General features: G+C 39.7%; 2 protein-coding genes across 2 annotated transcripts; one reads left to right on the plus strand and one right to left on the minus strand.

The window, feature by feature from the left end:
• The first annotated feature begins 6,258 nt into the window (after window positions 1-6,258).
• LOC135714504 (uncharacterized) lies at window positions 6,259-7,769 on the plus strand. The gene is made up of 2 exons (XM_065237876.1): window positions 6,259-6,617; window positions 6,683-7,769. The coding sequence occupies exons 1-2, from the start codon at window positions 6,598-6,600 to the stop codon at window positions 7,767-7,769; spliced, it is 1,107 nt and encodes a 368-aa protein (XP_065093948.1). The 5' UTR covers window positions 6,259-6,597.
• Window positions 7,770-12,635: 4,866 nt separating this feature from the next.
• Window positions 12,636-13,694, minus strand: LOC135714503 (uncharacterized). The gene has a single exon (XM_065237875.1). It carries the CDS (start codon window positions 13,692-13,694, stop codon window positions 12,636-12,638), a length of 1,059 nt encoding a protein of 352 aa, XP_065093947.1.
• Window positions 13,695-18,357: the final 4,663 nt, after the last annotated feature.

The raw sequence follows: 18,357 nt of genomic DNA on the forward strand, positions 1-18,357 counted from the left end.
AATGTTGACATTATACCTATCTTCATTAGGTACAATTGATTATAGCAAACTTTTTTAAGTGTGAGTGTAAGAAGCCTCCACGGGGTGCCTTTTTATGTAGTTGTGATATCGCGGGATGAGCTCTTAAGGCACAATATGGTATACGTCAGAGAAGTACGTAGAGAATTTATCTCAATTACAGGTTTAATAACATATTTCGACAGTGAGCATGCATAAGGGCGTATACGCGATGATCGATTCTCTTCATCGTTTTTCTCTTTGCTCCAGCTAAGCGAAACAATTTTTTAGAATTTGTTCAATGCAGAGTTGTAAGAGGTTGTACTGGCTATCAAAAGCAACAACAAACGTACCGATAAACGTTAAATCTAGCGAGTTAATAACAAAAGAGAAAATCGATGAAGAGAATCGATCATCGCTTGTACGCCCTTATGAATGCTCACTGTCGATTTGTTTACCTGTTTATGTTTTGAGCCTCTGTTATGACATACACAATTCTATCCAGGTATACAACTAATAGAGGACAGAAAAAAGTCACATGAGTTTGTTTGTTGATTATTTGGGTATATTTGAGAGTATTAGTAGTTGAGTAGTACTTATAAACTTGTTTCTTTTCCGCTGCGTCTAAATAGAAACGGGTAAGTCTGACAGCTACCATACTTGAGAATGAATTGTCTGTTTTTTAATATATATTCATGGAAAAACATCTCGTTGCTGGACATCACGACTAACATTTGAAAATGGCCCAAAATGTAGAAAATTATTATAATTATTTTTTTTAAACTGCATTAACTTGAGAACGGCTGGACTTAGGAAAAAAGTTTTTATGTGCAATGTTTTTGAAAATTATGCGTAGAATCCAAATAAATTACTATTTTACTAAAAAATATGCAATTTCACCAACTTGTAAAAACCAGCAAAAATTTCAAAAATTATAAATTTTTTTTAAGAAATTTACCAGTATACACTCTTCACCAAATATTAGGACATTTTTTCAGTTTTCTTGAAAAAAAAAATTATAAAGATCGAAGGGGGGGTGTTTTGAGATAATCATCGTTTTACGTTTTTTAAATACTAATTTACTAAGTTTTTCTTTCAGTGTATTTTTTTCCGCAAAGATAATTTAACTACCTAAAACTTCTTCTCATATGCCATTTTGATCAGATCAATAGTTTTCATGTTATGATTTTTTGAAAAAAAAAATAATCCATTTTTTATACGCCCTTTTTAAAAGTTACTCTGGAGGAAAAAATCATATTTAAATGAAAAATGCAACCATTAGTAGCAGCGAACACGTGAGAAATGTTTCATTCAAATCGGAAACACTCATGACCAACCGGTTTGCGTTTTGGGCTGGAAATGCTCTATATACATTCATCACCGAGAAAATGGTTTTACAAAAACGCTTCTCAAAATGCGGTGCTTTATGCTCTCGAAACCCAGTGACAACGGTTTATTCTGAGAGCTTGGAATTAAACCCATGATTTTCTGCTTAGTAAGCAAAAACGATAATTCATTTAGTTTCTGCGTTGATGGTTGATAAGCTCATACCAGTGATAAGCTACAATATCCCCCTACCAGATACAGACAATTGCATAACAATCCTAACTCTCACTACAAACAATCAACAAATTCCTGACTAGCCTCATCCTATCATTATGATTTTACAAAAAGCTTCTCAAAATGCGCCACTGGCAGGAGTAAAATGCGCCGCCTCGTAAGTGTTATGCTTTTTGCTCGATGTTATGTAGGTTGCATACATTAATGCGATAAGTATAAATTTAGGTTGTATTTAAAACACTTTTGTAAGGTTCTCACTGTGTGTGACTATATGTAACTCGAGTTAGTGGGAACCTTTTAAAAGTGTTTTAAATGCAACCTAAATTTATACTAACAGGGAAGTAAGCAGTTGGTCTCCGGTTCATGAGTTGATGGGTCGAAAGGTAGGGTCCAGGTGTGGGAGCTGCCTTTCTGGCGTAGGTAGCATTGGTGCCCAGCACGGGAAAAGAAGATCGACGGAAAACAAATCAAGGGAAAAAATGTATATTTTCGAATGATGTTTTCAGTAACATCATGAAGATTTTTAAGAATTATGAATACGCTGAAACAGTATGTTTATTTTTGGATAAAATGTAGTGAAAATAAATAATTTCCCACGTTGTCCTTCTTTTAAAGTGCAACGTGTGCCAGTAATTTTTCGCCATCATATCAACTTGCAGCTGAGAATAAAGGGGGGGGGGGGGTGCCATTTTACCCGTTATGATAGTTTTTCCCCCATGCACTTCAAACGAACAATGTGAATGAAAGCAAACAGCTGTTTAATGAAATTAATTTGAAATTTTTAAAATTGAAGTACGTTTTTTGGCAGACAACCACGCAAGAAAAGTTATTTCATGAAACAACTGGTATCTCTACACTGCAACCAAAATTAACGACTTGATTGATTCAAGTTGTTTGGTACATCCTTCATCGTTCAATTTCATAGCTCAACTGGTATGTTTACTAGAAAAATTGCAGTTATTATCAATAAAACAATTTGTTACTCATAGTGGAGCATAATGCGCTCCGCGAATTGTAGTGTGAAAAGCATAAGCATCAGGGGTGAACCATTGAAATTCAACAGAGGAAGAACATAGATAAAAGCCTAAATGTATGCATGATAGCATGACACAGTATGCGTATTAGGCCCGCTGCATTGCGAAAACAGGTTTTTGTTGGCCTTTTTTATTTTACCAAAATAAGCAAGAATTAAATAATTTTCTTAAAGCAATACATAGCAATATCTTGTCAATAGTCTAATAATAACAATTAGATTGCATTTGTTTTTCCTCTGTTCGGGACCTAACACCACTGCGACCAGTAATTTGATCTATTGTAGTATATCCCGTGTCCTTAGTTTAGTGCATGTCGTATTACTCCATCACTATTGAGAAATGATGAAGTATACGATTTTTTTACTGGTGTCATTCTTGCATTTATCGCAAGGATCTGACTCTAATTGAAACACCCTCCAAAGGCGCACCCCTTTGTCAGTCAAAATTGGATTCCTTAGCAATAAAATTAAGAAATGACACCGATAATGACCATGCACCAGAACCCTAGTCTTAACCAGGGGTTGCTTCCACTCACTTGCTATAAAATAATATTTTTTCGGAATTTAGCAATCATTAGATGTTATAATGGTATGTTCTTCTTTTAAGTAACAAAAAGAGGGTGTAAAGTATGTGTTTGACTCATAAAACCTGTCAATTTCGCTTTCAGAGCGTCACAATCAGCGATCTTATCATTCGTGAGCGTTCACTCTGAGTGAGCGCTCACAAGTCGTAAAATTGCTGATTGTGACGCACTGAAAGCAATATTAACAGATTTTATGTGTCAAATATATACTTCATGAGCTCTTCTTGTAACTAACAAGTACTAATTAACATTATACTATTGCATGATTTCATAATTCTGAAAAACATCTTTTTATAGCAAGTGAGTGGAAGTAACCCTGGTCTTAACCACTTCAAACTAGAGAACAACGAATAAAAGATTAGGAACCACATAGATGAAGACTAACTAACTCAAGTTTTCGTTGTTTCAAGATCATCCTCGGTCGACAAAGCCGAGTCTTGTCACTATCAACAAAGCATAAAAAGTAACAAGGACTAAGATGTGTTCCTTTGATCACTGGAAAATCCTGTTCCTCTAGTTTGAAGCAGTCGGGACTAGGAATCTATGGTAGATCTTACATCCCGTAACGTACCACGACAAGGTGATCTACCAACTTTACGGGGCGATAGCATTGTACTCCAATATCGATTAATGTTGTAGATTACCCGGAGATCTTTCTTTGCATGGGCGTTTTATCCACCTCTGCATTACATAAAATTGCAATCCACTTGCAGAACTAAGCTGCTTTCACTGCTACCTAGGTACTGCACGCAGCACTAAAGACAACTTCATTTCATTAATCCTCGGTGGCAGTGTGAACCGCTACAGGATTGAAACGATATCCACGCTGTTGTAAAACTTACCAAAATTGAGTAAAATCCGCTGAACCTTCCCATAAATGGGTAAACTAGACAATATATACGATATAGACAACATCGGCTTGAATTCGACTCGTCAGTCCTAACTTATTTACTCATTTTAGGTAGCTTCAGTTTCCACCGATCTGAGTGGATTCTACCCAAATTTGAGTAGTTTTCAAATAGCGTGTTTGTTCCCATACATAAGATTATGTACAGCAAAAAGCAAAAGCATGTTCCCGTACTTGCTGTAAAATATTATTTTCTGACAGCAACTTACAGAAAGCTAAAGCAAAAAAGAAAGTACGGAAACAGACCTACAGACTGGCGTTTCCATGAATTTTGCACGTGTTTACGCACAAAATGACTCCTGTTTTGTTCTCCGTTATTCCTGTGGAATAATACATTTTATAAACATAAAACAAGCTAAATTCGGTTGTCCACTCGGTTTTACTCAGAGGTTGAAGCTACAATTGATGATTTATTGATTAACTCTTCTACAAAACATAAAATCCAAATCTACGATTTTTTTCGTTACGGCAAGTGATTGCAATTTGATTGGATCACTAAAGGCATATATGTCAATGAAATTATCCAGTACCATACCATCCAGCATGTACTAATTTTTAGTACAGGAAGCCTTGAATACAATACCATTCAGCATGCATTATGTAAATATATTAACTATTGCATACTTCACGGCGTAAAGTGAGCAATTGTAATAAATGAACATTGAAATCAGAACTAACAACCATTATTTTTGACGTTGGATAACGTCTTTCGGCAACATACGGGGTACAAAATTGAAAACAGTCAACCGTCTCTCGATAGATTTACGAGATAGTGGCATCAATCGATTGGAAATATTTCTAGCAATTTGCTGAATGTTTCAAAACTATTGATTTCATTCTGAAACTATTGAAAAATGGTTAAAAGTAAACCATTGTCTAAAGATGGTGAAAATCGATTGATTTTTTTTTATATTCTTACTAGCTGAGTGTGCCCGGTCTTGCTCGGGATTCAATATTAGCTTGAGTTTATGCGCCGATTTAAAAAAAAATGCTATATTGTACGTAGCCCCCCCCCCCCCTATTATCTAAGGGGCTACCCCCTATGATTATCTCATTATACCCCCACACTCGCCCCCACATGCCTAATTTGGTTCCATTTGCTTGATTAGTTCTCGAGTTATGCAGAAATTTCTGTTTCATTTGTATGGGAGCCCCCCCTTACAGAAGGGGGATGGGTCGCGTACCATCATAAGAACCTTCCACGGCCCCAAAAACCCCTGTATACAAATTTTCACGCCAATCGGTTCAGTAGTTTCCGAGTCTATAAGGGTCAGACAGACAGACAGACAGAAATTCATTTTTATATTTATAGATATAGATACTTTCTCTAACCGAGACATCAGATGCGAGTATCTGACACCTCTGATATTTTCTGTTCTACTATATAAGCGTCCAACAAGGTCGCCCGTTCCATCATTGTCTATCCGATCGTCGACCCAGCAGCAGAGCAGCAGTACCAGAGCAGCGGAAGCAGAGCAACGGCAGCAGAGCCTGGGGGCGAAAGGGCAACTACGCCGAGTGCGTTGGTGCCAGTGCTCCGGTATACTGGGCCGCCGTCATTGAATGCTCAGCTGCTGCAGTTCTCAGTCGGTCGTATTCACCGTCTGCTCCGCAACTTTAGAGAGGGCATTGAATTTCCACGTGGACACATTAAATATCTTGAGTATAAAATATGCAACAAAATAAAAAAATCTCGCTAATTTTGTCAAAGGGATGTATCCGATCATTTTCTATTGCTTGGCGGACAGAAACGGCAAAAAAGTGAACGGCTGTGTCGATATCCAACAGCTCCTGACAGGCGACCAATCAACCTCACTCAATAACGTCGACAATCGTAGGAAGTCAGCTTTAGCAAAGTTGTAGGCCTGGTAGTCGAAGTCGTCATTTTCGAAACGCATGGAAAAGCTGTCATTCAAGGTGACTACGAACGGGGGATGGCAAACATCGATAGCAACGAGCGGGTCGTCTACACTGTCAATGGAAAAGGCACCGTCAAGTGTTTCACTGACAAACGATAGGTCCAATATGTTGCCGTGGCGATTAGCAAAGCCATTTATTTGCCGCATATTACTGGAGTTTATATTGTCTGTTCGATTGAAAATCAAAAACCGGGAACTGTTCAGAACTCAACCATCTCACTCGCGACAAGCACGCAAAAAAAAAACATGCCAATAGTGTGTAAAAGGCAAAAAAAAACGTAACTATTCCAACCGCTCAAATAATCATTGAACCTGTTTTTTGCAATGGTAAACAAGTTTCCCTGATTTTATTTACTTACCTATTTGATAAAATTCAAGTTCTGCATAAAAATTCTCATTTCCCAAGTCTTTTCTAATATAGTTCAATATTATGGTGAGTAATAGGGTAATAGGTTATTTTTGATTTCAAAATGAGTTAAAACAACTTTACGTGCATTTGTTATTATTTTCGTTTCTCACAATTATTCATCGTTATGGTGGATCGTTATACTAGAAATATCCGAGAATATCTACGTGTAATGTGAAAAAACTCCAACAATGGATTCGGAAATGGAGGAGTGAGCGTTTTTATTTAGATTTAGTTTTGATTGCTTATTGCTTAATCAAGATTTGGATTTTTCAGTTCCTATGAGAGCGAAGAACATTTGGACGAGGAAGAAGAGAACGACCCAGATCCACTGATGATGACTGAAGAGAATACGGGAATCTACAACCTTGAGCTTCCTTACGACCAGCTGGGATTGTGGCATATGAATGACGATGTCGAGGAGGGCGATGATTCCAACGGTGAAGTAGAGGAAAAATCTGGTGAAGAATATGTTTTTTCATTCACTGGAATATTCTGCCGTCGACTGTATCGCAGCCAGCAACGCCCAAAAGAAACAAACAGAGCTTTTGTGAATGGTAATTCAGTGAACGAAATTCTGGAATCAATTTGGGTTCAAGCCAAAAACTTAATGGATCGACAAGTCACGTTCGAGAATGACGTTCCCAGTTGGGTGGAGAAAACTGAACCAACCATCGAAGACATGCATGAGTTTGTAACTCTGCAAGACGATGTGAAGAGAAAACTGTATGCAGTTAGTCTTCTGACACCACGGCTGCTGACGAACTGGCGAGACAAATGTGTCAAAATATTTGTCTATGCCTATTCATCGAGGGTGGAAACAGCCGGGCAGTACCAGCAGGTAACAAAAAAAATATTGGCGCCACAAAATCCTGACCGAGCGGGTGCCCATTCAACAAGGGATGATGCTGCGTTGGCTGATGAGCTACGCCGAAGTCATTGCCACCTCGAGGGCCATCAGAGCTCATGGCTACTATGGGCCAATACAATAAATTCTTCGCCAGCTCATAAGCAGGAGGATTTGAAGAAAGCGGAATCCCCGCCTATCGAGCTTTCGAAGTATTTTCGATGGGCTGCTGTGTCTGAAGCAGCTCGTTTACAATCACTTCACCGAGGAATGGTTGTAGCTCGGACATCGAATAGTGCCTGGTGTCGTGAACTAGATGATGTGAAGACCGAAGTTTCTCTCGGAATTTCAATTCTCCAAGGAGTAATGCAAAAACTGGAGGCCATGACTTTTCGGGGTCATACTGAGTCAGAGCTTTTCAGTGCGATGGAATCTGCCACCCAACCGGAAAAATCAAGCTTGAGTCACCCCTTGGCAGAGAAAGTCATGGATTGCACTGATATCGATCATGCGTAGTAGTAATACGTAGAGAAAGGCATTTTTGTTAAGTCTTTTGACGTAGAACTACGTCTTTGTCGACTATACTGGGGTGCAAATCAAAAAATATGTGTGGTGAAGGAGTGTTAGGTTTTGAACGCTTGTAACTTTGTCATTTATAGATGAAATTAAAATCCAAATACGCCAATCGATAGGATATTACTTTACGAACCTGTTGAAATAAATATTTTTCCAATTTTTCTGTAATTAAACTATTGAAAATATACAAATGATAATTTTTTCACTGATTTCATGAAATTAGCCTTTTTCCCAAACCCAGTCATCACAAACGAATACCACTTGGTTGCACATCATTCTGCTTGAACCTGAAAAGATATAAATCAGCGCTGCTCTCATGCCTCTGCTCATGACGAAGAGTGCGTTCGACGAGTTCCTGTGAGGGGTAAGTTTCAAGCAATTGATTCCCACACCAAACTCTTGATTCGGCTCAGAAATGTTCGTAGACGCCAGTTTCAGCGGACTGGGGATCTGCAGTGTAAATGCGAAATGGTCGATCTGAATCGGCAGATCGCTTCCAGAATGATCTCAATCCGGAACGAGAGTTTTGGGCGGCTCGTTCAGAACCTGGACGACCGTTCCAGACCATTCTGGAAGGTTGCCAAGGTGCTGAAGTCTCACCCCAAGCCCATTCCACCACTTAGAGTCAATGACGAACGGCTTATCACCAACGAAGAGAAGGCCAATGCAATTGGGGAGCACATTGCCCAGTCGCATTTGCTTGGCTCTACAATCCCAAGTCCACTCGAGAACCAGGTTGTGCAGTGCGTCCAGACGTTAGATACCTCCCCTTGTGCCGTACCTCCAGAAGAACGGATTATAGAGGAACAAATTTGCTCAGCGCTGAAATATAGTAAAAACATGAAGGCTCCCGGGTTTGACGGAATATTCAACCTAGCGTTGAAAAATCTCAGCCCGAGGGTCCACTCGCTGCTGGCTGCCATCCTCAACAGATGCTTGGAGCTGCACTACTTTCCAAGCATCTGGAAGGTGGCAAAAATCATCCCGATCCGCAAACCTGGGAAAGACCCTTCACTACCGTCAAGCTACAGACCGATTAGCCTGCTCTCAGCGCTGAGCAAGCTGTTCGAAAAATTGATCCTCAGCCGACTAAACAAGTTTGTGGAGGAACATGACATTCTTCTTCCGGAACAGTTCGGGTTCCGCAAGGGGCATTCCACCAATCATCAGCTAGTGCGGGTGATGAATAACATCCGAAGTAACAAAGCTGTATCCAAGTCCACAGCCATGGCCTTGTTAGACGTCGAAAAGGCGTTTGACAATGTCTGGCACGACGGACTTATATACAAGCTTTGTAACTCCAACATTCCACCATACCTTGTGAAAATCACCCGTAACTATCTCCAGCAAAGGTCGTTCAGGGTGTCGTTGAATAGTTCCCTTTCGGGACAATTTCCGATCCCAGCAGGTGTTCCGCAAGGGAGTCTGCTGGGACCACTGCTTTACAGCATCTACACGTCGGACATCCCTCCTCTAGGAGACGGTTGCGTGTTCTTTCTGTTCGCAGATGACACCGCGATAGCCGTCAAGGGTAGGATGCCTCGTGAAATTACGAACAAGCTCCAACGATGCCTTGACACCTTTACTGATTATGCCACCACGTGGAAAATCAAAATCAACGCCTCGAAAACCCAAGCGATCATGTTCCTTCACAGACAATCACCAAAACTTAAACCGTCTCCCTCCTGTACCGTAATAATGGATGGTACAAGGGTCGAGTGGTCCACTGATGTTACTTATCTCGGGATGTTGTTCGATGAGAAGCTCCTGTTCCGCTCGCACATAGAGAAAACCCTAGTTAAGTGCTCCGCCTTGGTTAGGTGTTTGTATCCGCTCATTTGCCGCAGATCCCGCCTCTCAAGGCAAAACAAACTGGCTGTTTACAAACAGATCATAGCCCCCGCGATCTTCTATGCCGCCCCGGTGTGGGAATCGTGCGCTCAGACCCACAGGAACAAAATCCAGGTTGCACAGAATAGAGTGTTGAGGATGATCCTAGATCGTCCATTCGACACAAGAATAGCAGACCTCCATCAAGAGGCAGAAATTCCCAAAGTAGATTCCAAAATTGATGATATGACAACTAAATTTATTCAAAAATGCAATCTTTCTGAACATGCTTTAATAAGCAATTTGTACATAGTAGGTTAAGTGTATATAGTAGAGTAGGTTAGTTTTAAGCTGTCAATAGTAGTATTAAGTAGTTTCTCTTCAAATTCTAAAAACAAAACAAACCAATCCCACCAAGGTGGTCGACCGTGTACTAAGTCTAGGACTAATTCTGTAAAACAAATTTTGAATTTTGCCCATACCTAAAGATGAAGAAAGCAATTAAATCACTTAGTAAAAAAAATTTATATGGTAATCGTCCAAGTTAAACTGAAATAAAGATCATTTAAACTAAACTAACTGCCTCTGCTCATTACCACTTCGGACGGCGTGGCACTAGGTCCTGCATCAAGCAGGACTCGGTCAGCGGCTAAAGGTGGATCACGGCGTGTCCACCACAATAAGGGATGAGACTTGAAAAAACGTGCATGTAAAACCCCCTCCCGCTTAACAACCCCCTTCCCCTCCCCCTCAACAATAACCCGAAAAAGACATGGACTTTGACGATCATTTTTTTTTCGGGAAATAAATTTTAAGCAAACCCTAATAATGTATAAACAATTAATTTTATACATGCAGAGCCAACATTTTCAAAAAAAAAAATATTGCTTAATAGGAGACATACACTCGATGAATTACCAACAACTGACTGTTAAACATATCTGGTGCCTCTATATATGCAATTATATTAACATCCAAAGTCCATCCTATTTTACATATTCTGCACAAAAGAAACTTTCTGCTCCGCCCCATTCATAAAAAACTGCGGGAAATCCTATCAGGTTCTGAACCGAAAAAGATATAAAACAGCGCTGCTGTCATGCGTTTGCTCATTGTCGCTTCGGACGGCGTGGCACTTGGTCTTGCAGTAAGTAGGACCAAATCAGCGGCTAAAGGTGGATCACGGCGTGACCACAATGAGGAAATGTAATGATGTAAACCCCCTCCTCCTTTCACAACAACCTCTCCCCCTCCCCCTTCACAACAATCTCCCCACCCCTCAACAACCCCTCCTAACCAATTATCAATGACAATTATCCACGGCCCATACAATTTTAAATTTTTTATATGGACAATTGTCTACGCATGGGGGGGGGGGGGGGGGTCAGTCATACCGAAAAGCTGTCTACGTAGTTAGTGAACAGCCCCTAAAATAACACTGTTATCAAATAAAAAGCAGCTCACGCGACCACCAACGATCGACAAAAACAATCTGTGGGCAGTGTTGCGATATATCGTTAAAAAAAAGTTGATGCATTGTCCAATACTCATATTGTTCGTTTAACTCGTATAACTTAAATTATGCACTCATAATGCTTAAAAACAAACAAATAATGTGGAAAACATAAATGACCTATGTAACTGTGATTATAACAAAACGTCCTATATAACATGTCCAATGTACACCTGACAAGAGCAAAATGTCCTCTGTAACATTTTTCACGTTTTCATAGAAAAAAAAATGTATGAAACGGGTAGATTATAATTTCAATTTCAATTTTACTATCGCATTTCACTATTAAAGGTCTTAAAAATGTCAAAAGTTGATTTGGTTTAAAATAGTATCAAAAAAGATTTTGTCAATCTTCAACCTCGTTTTTCTCGAAAAGAGTGAAATGTTAGATAGGACCTTTTGAAAAGTTAGGCGAGATTTCATCTCTACCAAAGGGGCAGCAAAACCACAATACGGGGGGTATTCATTGGATGAAAGGAACCGTGAAAGAGGACACTAAAATAGAAAGTTTTTCTTCCGACAGTTTCATCTTAGTATTCATCTTTGTGTGTACTTCTGAGTGGATTCTGTTTATGTGTGGTCAAATGAAAATCATGTGGAATTTCACATGGATATTTGTCAAGAAAATGTGTAAATTGTTTTGAGTCAACCATAACCGAAATACTTGAAAATTTTAAGGTAGAGTATAATAGTCAAAAATGCATGAAAAAGTTGGAAGGGTTGTATACTAGATACGACCGCAGGGTTGGCGTTGGATAACGTCTGTTATGTGTTGTACTTAATTGTGTATATTATATTTTAGGAATATTCCTTACTAACTCTTTTGCGAAAGTTTGGTGGCCCTGAAAAAGGCCGTTTTGTTGGGCTGATGTTGTTGACAATGATGGAACGGGCGACCTTGTTGGACGCTTATATAGTAGAACAGAAAATATCAGAGGTGTCAGATACTCGCATCTGATGTCTCGGTTGGAGAAAGTATAAGAATATAAAAAAAATCAATCGATTTTCACCATCTTTAGACAATGGTTTACTTTTAACCATTTTTCAATAGTTTACAGAATGAAATCAATAGTTTTGAAACATTCAGCAAATTGCTAGAAATATTTCCAATCGATTGATGCCATTATCTCGTAAATCTATCGAGAGACGGTTGAGTTATTATCGTTCAATATCTTTTAATTTTTCGTAACGCATCCAAAATGACTGTTTTCAATTTTGTACCACCGTATGTTGCCGAAAGACGTTATCCAACGTCAAAACATCAATTTTGTGTGGTTCTACGGCATACTGCGGTCGTGTCTAGGACACAACCCTTTAATTTTTTTTTTAGTTCGTTTTTGTTGTATGAATTAAAATGATATCGTTATCTTTGTTTTCATTTCGTTTTTTCGGCTTTAAGAAAAATGGAACAATAAACGTTTCAATCAAGCAGAATTACAGTTTTAATGGTTTTCTTCGAAATGTTAGCTGGGAAATACATTAAAATCCATATATTTTGGGTCCTGAGCTAAGCCCTTTTCCGGAAGAAATACACCCCCAGACATGTACCCACAATTTTCGAAAATATTGCGGCACGGATACACTTTGAAATTATTCATGGCTTCACAAACTTCCCCAAGTATTGACGCATTTTGTTGGTGGTATCTCCGAAGGTGCTTCTTAACTATCCCGAATATGATTTCAATGGGATTAAAAAAAGGACAGTACGCAGGTAGGAATATGGGGATGATACCAACAGATCTCAAGTAACGGATAATGTGTGGATCGCAGTGGATGCGTGCACCATCTAGAATCCAGATTGAATGAACTCCTGGATAGTTTTGAACGAGATTATCGTTCAACGCAAACCTACGGCAGCAGTCAAAAAATTTAAGCCTGTTAAAAGTTCCTTCCGTCCAAAAACTATCCAGCATTCCACCCAATCCAAGAAAACATAGAAGTGAAACTCTAGGCTTTCTAGAAAATTCTCCTCGGTGGATCAGTTTTTGTCCGATTACCCCATAACCCTTCCTGCGTAACATGTCCTTGTTATCGAATGACACTTCGTCCAGAAACACTAAATTATACAAATCCCACCGAATTGCGAGCAATTCCTGAACGAATCTAATTATCTCATCGTCTCGTATCTGCATTGCCCGCCTTTCAATAGTTTTCCAGCTAAGTCCGGCTTCATGTAGGATGGTACAAATCGACGAAACGCTTATCGAAATTTGAAAATAGTGTTGAAATCTCTGTTTGGCTTCATCGAGAAACAGGATTGGTTCAATCCGGTAGAGATTCACCAGCCATTCTATCTTTTCGAAACAGAATTTTTTGTAAATCCGTTCACGTTGTTTCCTTCTGAACACTCCATCACGTTCGTATCGTCCAAACCAATGGTAGATGGTAGAAATTGCCTTTCCGTAAATCGTAGCTAAATTCCTCTTCGAAATGCCAAGGAAATAATGGCCATAAAGAGCATGATACACTGTATTACAACTGGCATGCTGGCGCCGGACGTTGTGTATAATAGGATTGGCCATTTTAAACCGACCTTGAACGTAAAATCTTCTGGTTCTATAGTAATTTCCTCTACATTTTCAAATAGCAAACTCGTTTTGTGTGATGAACTGGGAACAAACAAAAATATATTTACAAATGAAAGCAGATTATAAATAAATAATATTTATCATGACCGAACTGTCATGGGTACAAATCTCGTGATGACAGTTAATTCGGGTGTGAGTCTCACGTCGCGTGTCTCACACGCGCGTTCCGATTTAGTGGGTGCGCGACAATACCGTCGAGCAACGCTGCACCTGATCGAGTGATGCACGATTTGTTAACGTCAACCGTGAGAAACGCCTCTGCCAAATTGCTCCATTTTAGTCCTGGCATGTTATAGTCACCGAAAACAAAGATTATATCATCCGTGTTCAGTGTAGATGTAACATAGTCCAAACAGGCAGTGTGACGCTTAACAACTTGCACATCGCTAGATTTGTCCGGGCACCAACAATTATCTTGCAATTTTCTGCACAAACACTGACCCAGGCATGCTCCATTTGATGCTCATTTACCGGGAAAACCGACGACGGGATGTTTTTTCTAACCGCGATGAGGGCTCCACCGGACCGTTTCTTGTTGCTAGTAAGTGCAGTGCGGTCACCTCGGTATACCACGAAGTTGTCACCAAACAGCATCCGGGACGGAATAACATCGTCGAGCCAAGTTTCGGTCAGAACTACAACGTCGTATGGAGAAGCAGAGACGGCAGTCAAGAAGTCCTCGATTTTGCTACGCAGCCCTCGAACGTTCTGGTAGTAGAACGTCAGCCCGGAACCTCGCTGGGTGTGGCTATTCTGAAACAACATTCCTTTAGTTTTTTGTGAAATAGAACAATACATTAACTTAACTGGACTGGGGGCCCGGTGGCCCCCATTATCCCCCGGTGGTCGTACGTCATGTAAGGTGGTTATTGAATGTATGATGATTGCCGGTTTTTTGAATAATCCTCGAACTCTCGAAATCGAATTCCTTTTGGCCAGGTTTCGGGTAGCAATGCAGTGTCTTTGAAATCGAGCGGTAATCCAATTTTGAAGGAGATAAACGTTACCCTAGAGAGGTCCTTATCCTTGGGCACCAATTTCACCGCTTTCACAGTGTCGCTCATATTCAAACAGCCTTCCACCACTTTTTGGATATCCTCAACGGACACTTGTGAGTGAAACCCAGAGAGATACAGCCAGAACAGCGATGTGGATTCCTCGGGTAGTAAACGTGGAGCAGTCAGACATTCGATATTGATATCCGCAGCCCCTTGCTCGGCGAACGTTGCTTCCCCGGTTCGATGTTTCTGATGTTGTTGTTTTCTCTGGTGACTGGCTGCATCTTCCACAATTCCGGCTTTCTCCAAGAACATTTCAATTTTGTTGTTGGTATCTTCTAGTTGACGATCAAACTTTTGAAATCCAGACTTCGAGTTGTTGACATAAGCGGACACGGTGTCGGACAATGACTGGACGTTTCCATTCAGCTCGTGCATCTGCTGTTTGAGGTCATCGATAGCCGTGATACCATCATCGTTGGAGCAAATTTCCTTCAGCGAGCGGTTGTTGACGGTAGTTTTACACTCACTGCATATCCAAATGGTGTGTGCCAGAATAGTGTCCTGGGTTTGCCTTGTCAGTCCACAGCAAGCGTAGTGATACATTGGACATGAGACGAGACATCACGCGTATGAAGTCTCGACCCAAGTCCAACCCTTTGAACCATGCAAACTTCGACACCTTAGGGATAATTGAATGTAGCCATCGTCCCAAGCTACCTTCACTCCGTTGATGTTGCCAGCTAACGAGTGACTGCTGACGATAAATAGGCGATTTGTCGATCATAAATGTCGCCTTCCATAGCGCCCACCTTGGTAAGTGAATCCGCTTTCTCAATGCCCAAAATTGAGCAATGCGAAGGGACCCACGCGAAGGTGATGATGAAAGAGCGAACGGATAAAGCATTAAGCAGCTCTCGTATTTTCAAGAGAAGTGCTTTACCGGTCTAATAGAACGGATAGCCTCGACAGAACTGAGACTATCAGTAAAAATAAAGCAGTGGTGTGGAAGAAGTGTAGTGAATTACTGCCAGTTCAGCCACATACACAGAACAAGGAGCTTCAAGTTTTCGAGAGGCGCTATGAAATTCATTAAATACACCAAGACCAGCGGACTCCTCTATTAGAGATCCATCTGTGAAAAACGTTCTTGCAGAATCAACATGGTCAAACTTTGCAGAGTATAATGACGGAGCAATCATCTAGATAAATCAAAATTCACTGAATTGCCGAAATCGGAGAAGACTACACGATTGGTAATATTTCTTGAAGGGCTGACATCCTGTGTTAAATATAGGTCAAAGTCAAAGTCATAAAACATGTTTGAGGATTTAGCTCCAGAAGCTTCTCAAAGTTTTCGATCACCAGTGGGTTCATTACTTCGCAACGGGTGAGGAGCCTCAGAGATAACTCTGAAAAACGGACGGATAGTGGCAACATGCCCGCCAGCACTTCGAGACTCATAGTATGAGTCGAGTGCATGCATCCTAACGCGATACGAACACAACGATACTGGATCCGTTCCAGCTTGATGATGTGCGTTTTAGCTGCCGACTGGAAGCAAAAACTACCGTACTCTAAAACCGATAAAATCGTTGTCGGGTACAACGTCAGAAGATCTTGTGGATGGGCTCCCCACCACGTTCCGGTAATTGATCGAAGGAAATTGATCCTTAGTTGGCATTTTCGTCTCAATTATTTAGTTATTTATTTATTTATTTCGTCAAGCAAAGTAGACTACATGCAATGGTTACAATGTTTTACTTACATACTATGCATTATTTCTATAATGTTTTAGTTTGGTTTTAATTTCTTCTTTTGACATAGTGATGCTAATGACTTCACAGTATAGATTATACTGTCGCATCATTTGATTGAAGGGGCCATTTTTTGCGTAATTTGTTCTGTGTGATTTTTCTGAGAATAATTTTCGTGTTCTTAGATGCCGACAGGGTGTGTAGAAGTTTAATTGTGAAAGTATTTCTGATGATTCTATGCGATGTGAAATAATGTCATTGATGAAGAAAAGCATTGCAAATTCGCGGCGTTCTTTGAGTGTTTATAAGTTGATGAGCATAAATACAGCGTGCTTCATATGATACAAGAGGAAATGCGGTCCAATTCAATTTCCGAACGGCATATAAAAGGAATTGTTTTTGGACGGATTCTATGCGTTGGCAATGTACGGATTCCATACCAGGTTACAGTATTCCAGAATAGGTCTTACGTATGTTATATATAATACTTTGATGGTGTATGGGTCTTGAAAATTATAGCTGAACTTCTTAATGAAGCCCAACATACTATTTGCTTCCGTTATGATTATATTATAATGTTCTACAAAAGTGAGTTTGGAGCAGTGCTGGTAAAAATCCTTTCTTCTACACTCAATTTAGCTGAAAATGAAGAAAACCTTAACAGATAGACCAACTACTAAACAAATTCCCTTGATCTAGGCAACCTCTGAGTATCAAAAATAACATTTGTTTTTCTTCATTCGTGGCTGGATTCTCATTATCGCCTCTGTTGTTGTAAATATTGATATTCGTCTTCATCTTGGTCGGGATGATATTGAGGATCAAATGCAAAATTATTATTTTCATTTTAAACAAATATAGCGCTGAAGAACGTGGTTTATAGACATAAGTCGACGGCAAATTATTGCCTCAAGCTGAACTGATGATAATATCGATGATTTAGGCAGTGTGGTCGACAATATTCAAAATAATCATTTTGCCCAAAATGTCGTTGATTATTTTGCTTTTGAGGATCACTTCTGATTTTCACAATTTTGGGTTTGATAATCGAGCACTGGTGAATATCAACAAACGCGTATTCGTTGATGTATAATAAACTCATTTGTTCATTTCGCTCGTTTCGTAACTACGAAGATGTTCAAAACAAACGGAAATCATCGAAGCGATACTCCTTGCATGTGATGGTAAATGATAAAAACAGACACTGGTTTGGAGTCTAGAATCACACCTAGGTCCCTCACAGTTTTACATTTTTCTACTTTTTGGTTGCCTAAAAATATTTCAAAAAGAGGTGTTTCTACTTTTCTGCTAAATACAATTGCGTTGCATTTTTTTACATTAAGTTGGAGAAGACTTTTACTACACCAAGTGTTGAATAAGTTGATTTCATTCTGGAATTCTTCTGTGTCGCTAGAATTACTTATTTCCATGAAGAGCTTCATGTCGTCTGCATATATAAGAACTTCTATTTTATTTTAAGTATGTAGGAAATGTCGTTTACGTACAAAATAAAAAGAATTGGGCCTAAATGAGAGCCCTGGGGCACCCCAGAGGTGACCGAAATAGGTTCTGAAAGTTTATTCTGAAAACGAACTATTTGTTTGCGTTGCGTTAAGTATGATTGGAGCCAATTCAGAAGCCTAGATTCCATTCCTATTTTTTTGCAATTTAAAGAGTAATAATGGTATGTCGATTCGGTCAAATGCTTTACTGAAGTCAGTATAAAGAGCTCCATTGCGTTAAGAATGAAGGTTACAAATTCAAGAAAATTAGAGGTATGTGGGATCTCCAGGTGCATTTGGAATCGAACCAGACCCCGAGATATTTGAAAGACATGGTATG

This window comes from Ochlerotatus camptorhynchus, unplaced genomic scaffold (genome assembly GCF_037179485.1).
Source record: "Ochlerotatus camptorhynchus isolate MF236.1 unplaced genomic scaffold, CSIRO-AGI_Acam_v1.1 ptg000656l, whole genome shotgun sequence".
NCBI lineage: Eukaryota > Metazoa > Arthropoda > Insecta > Diptera > Culicidae > Ochlerotatus > Ochlerotatus camptorhynchus.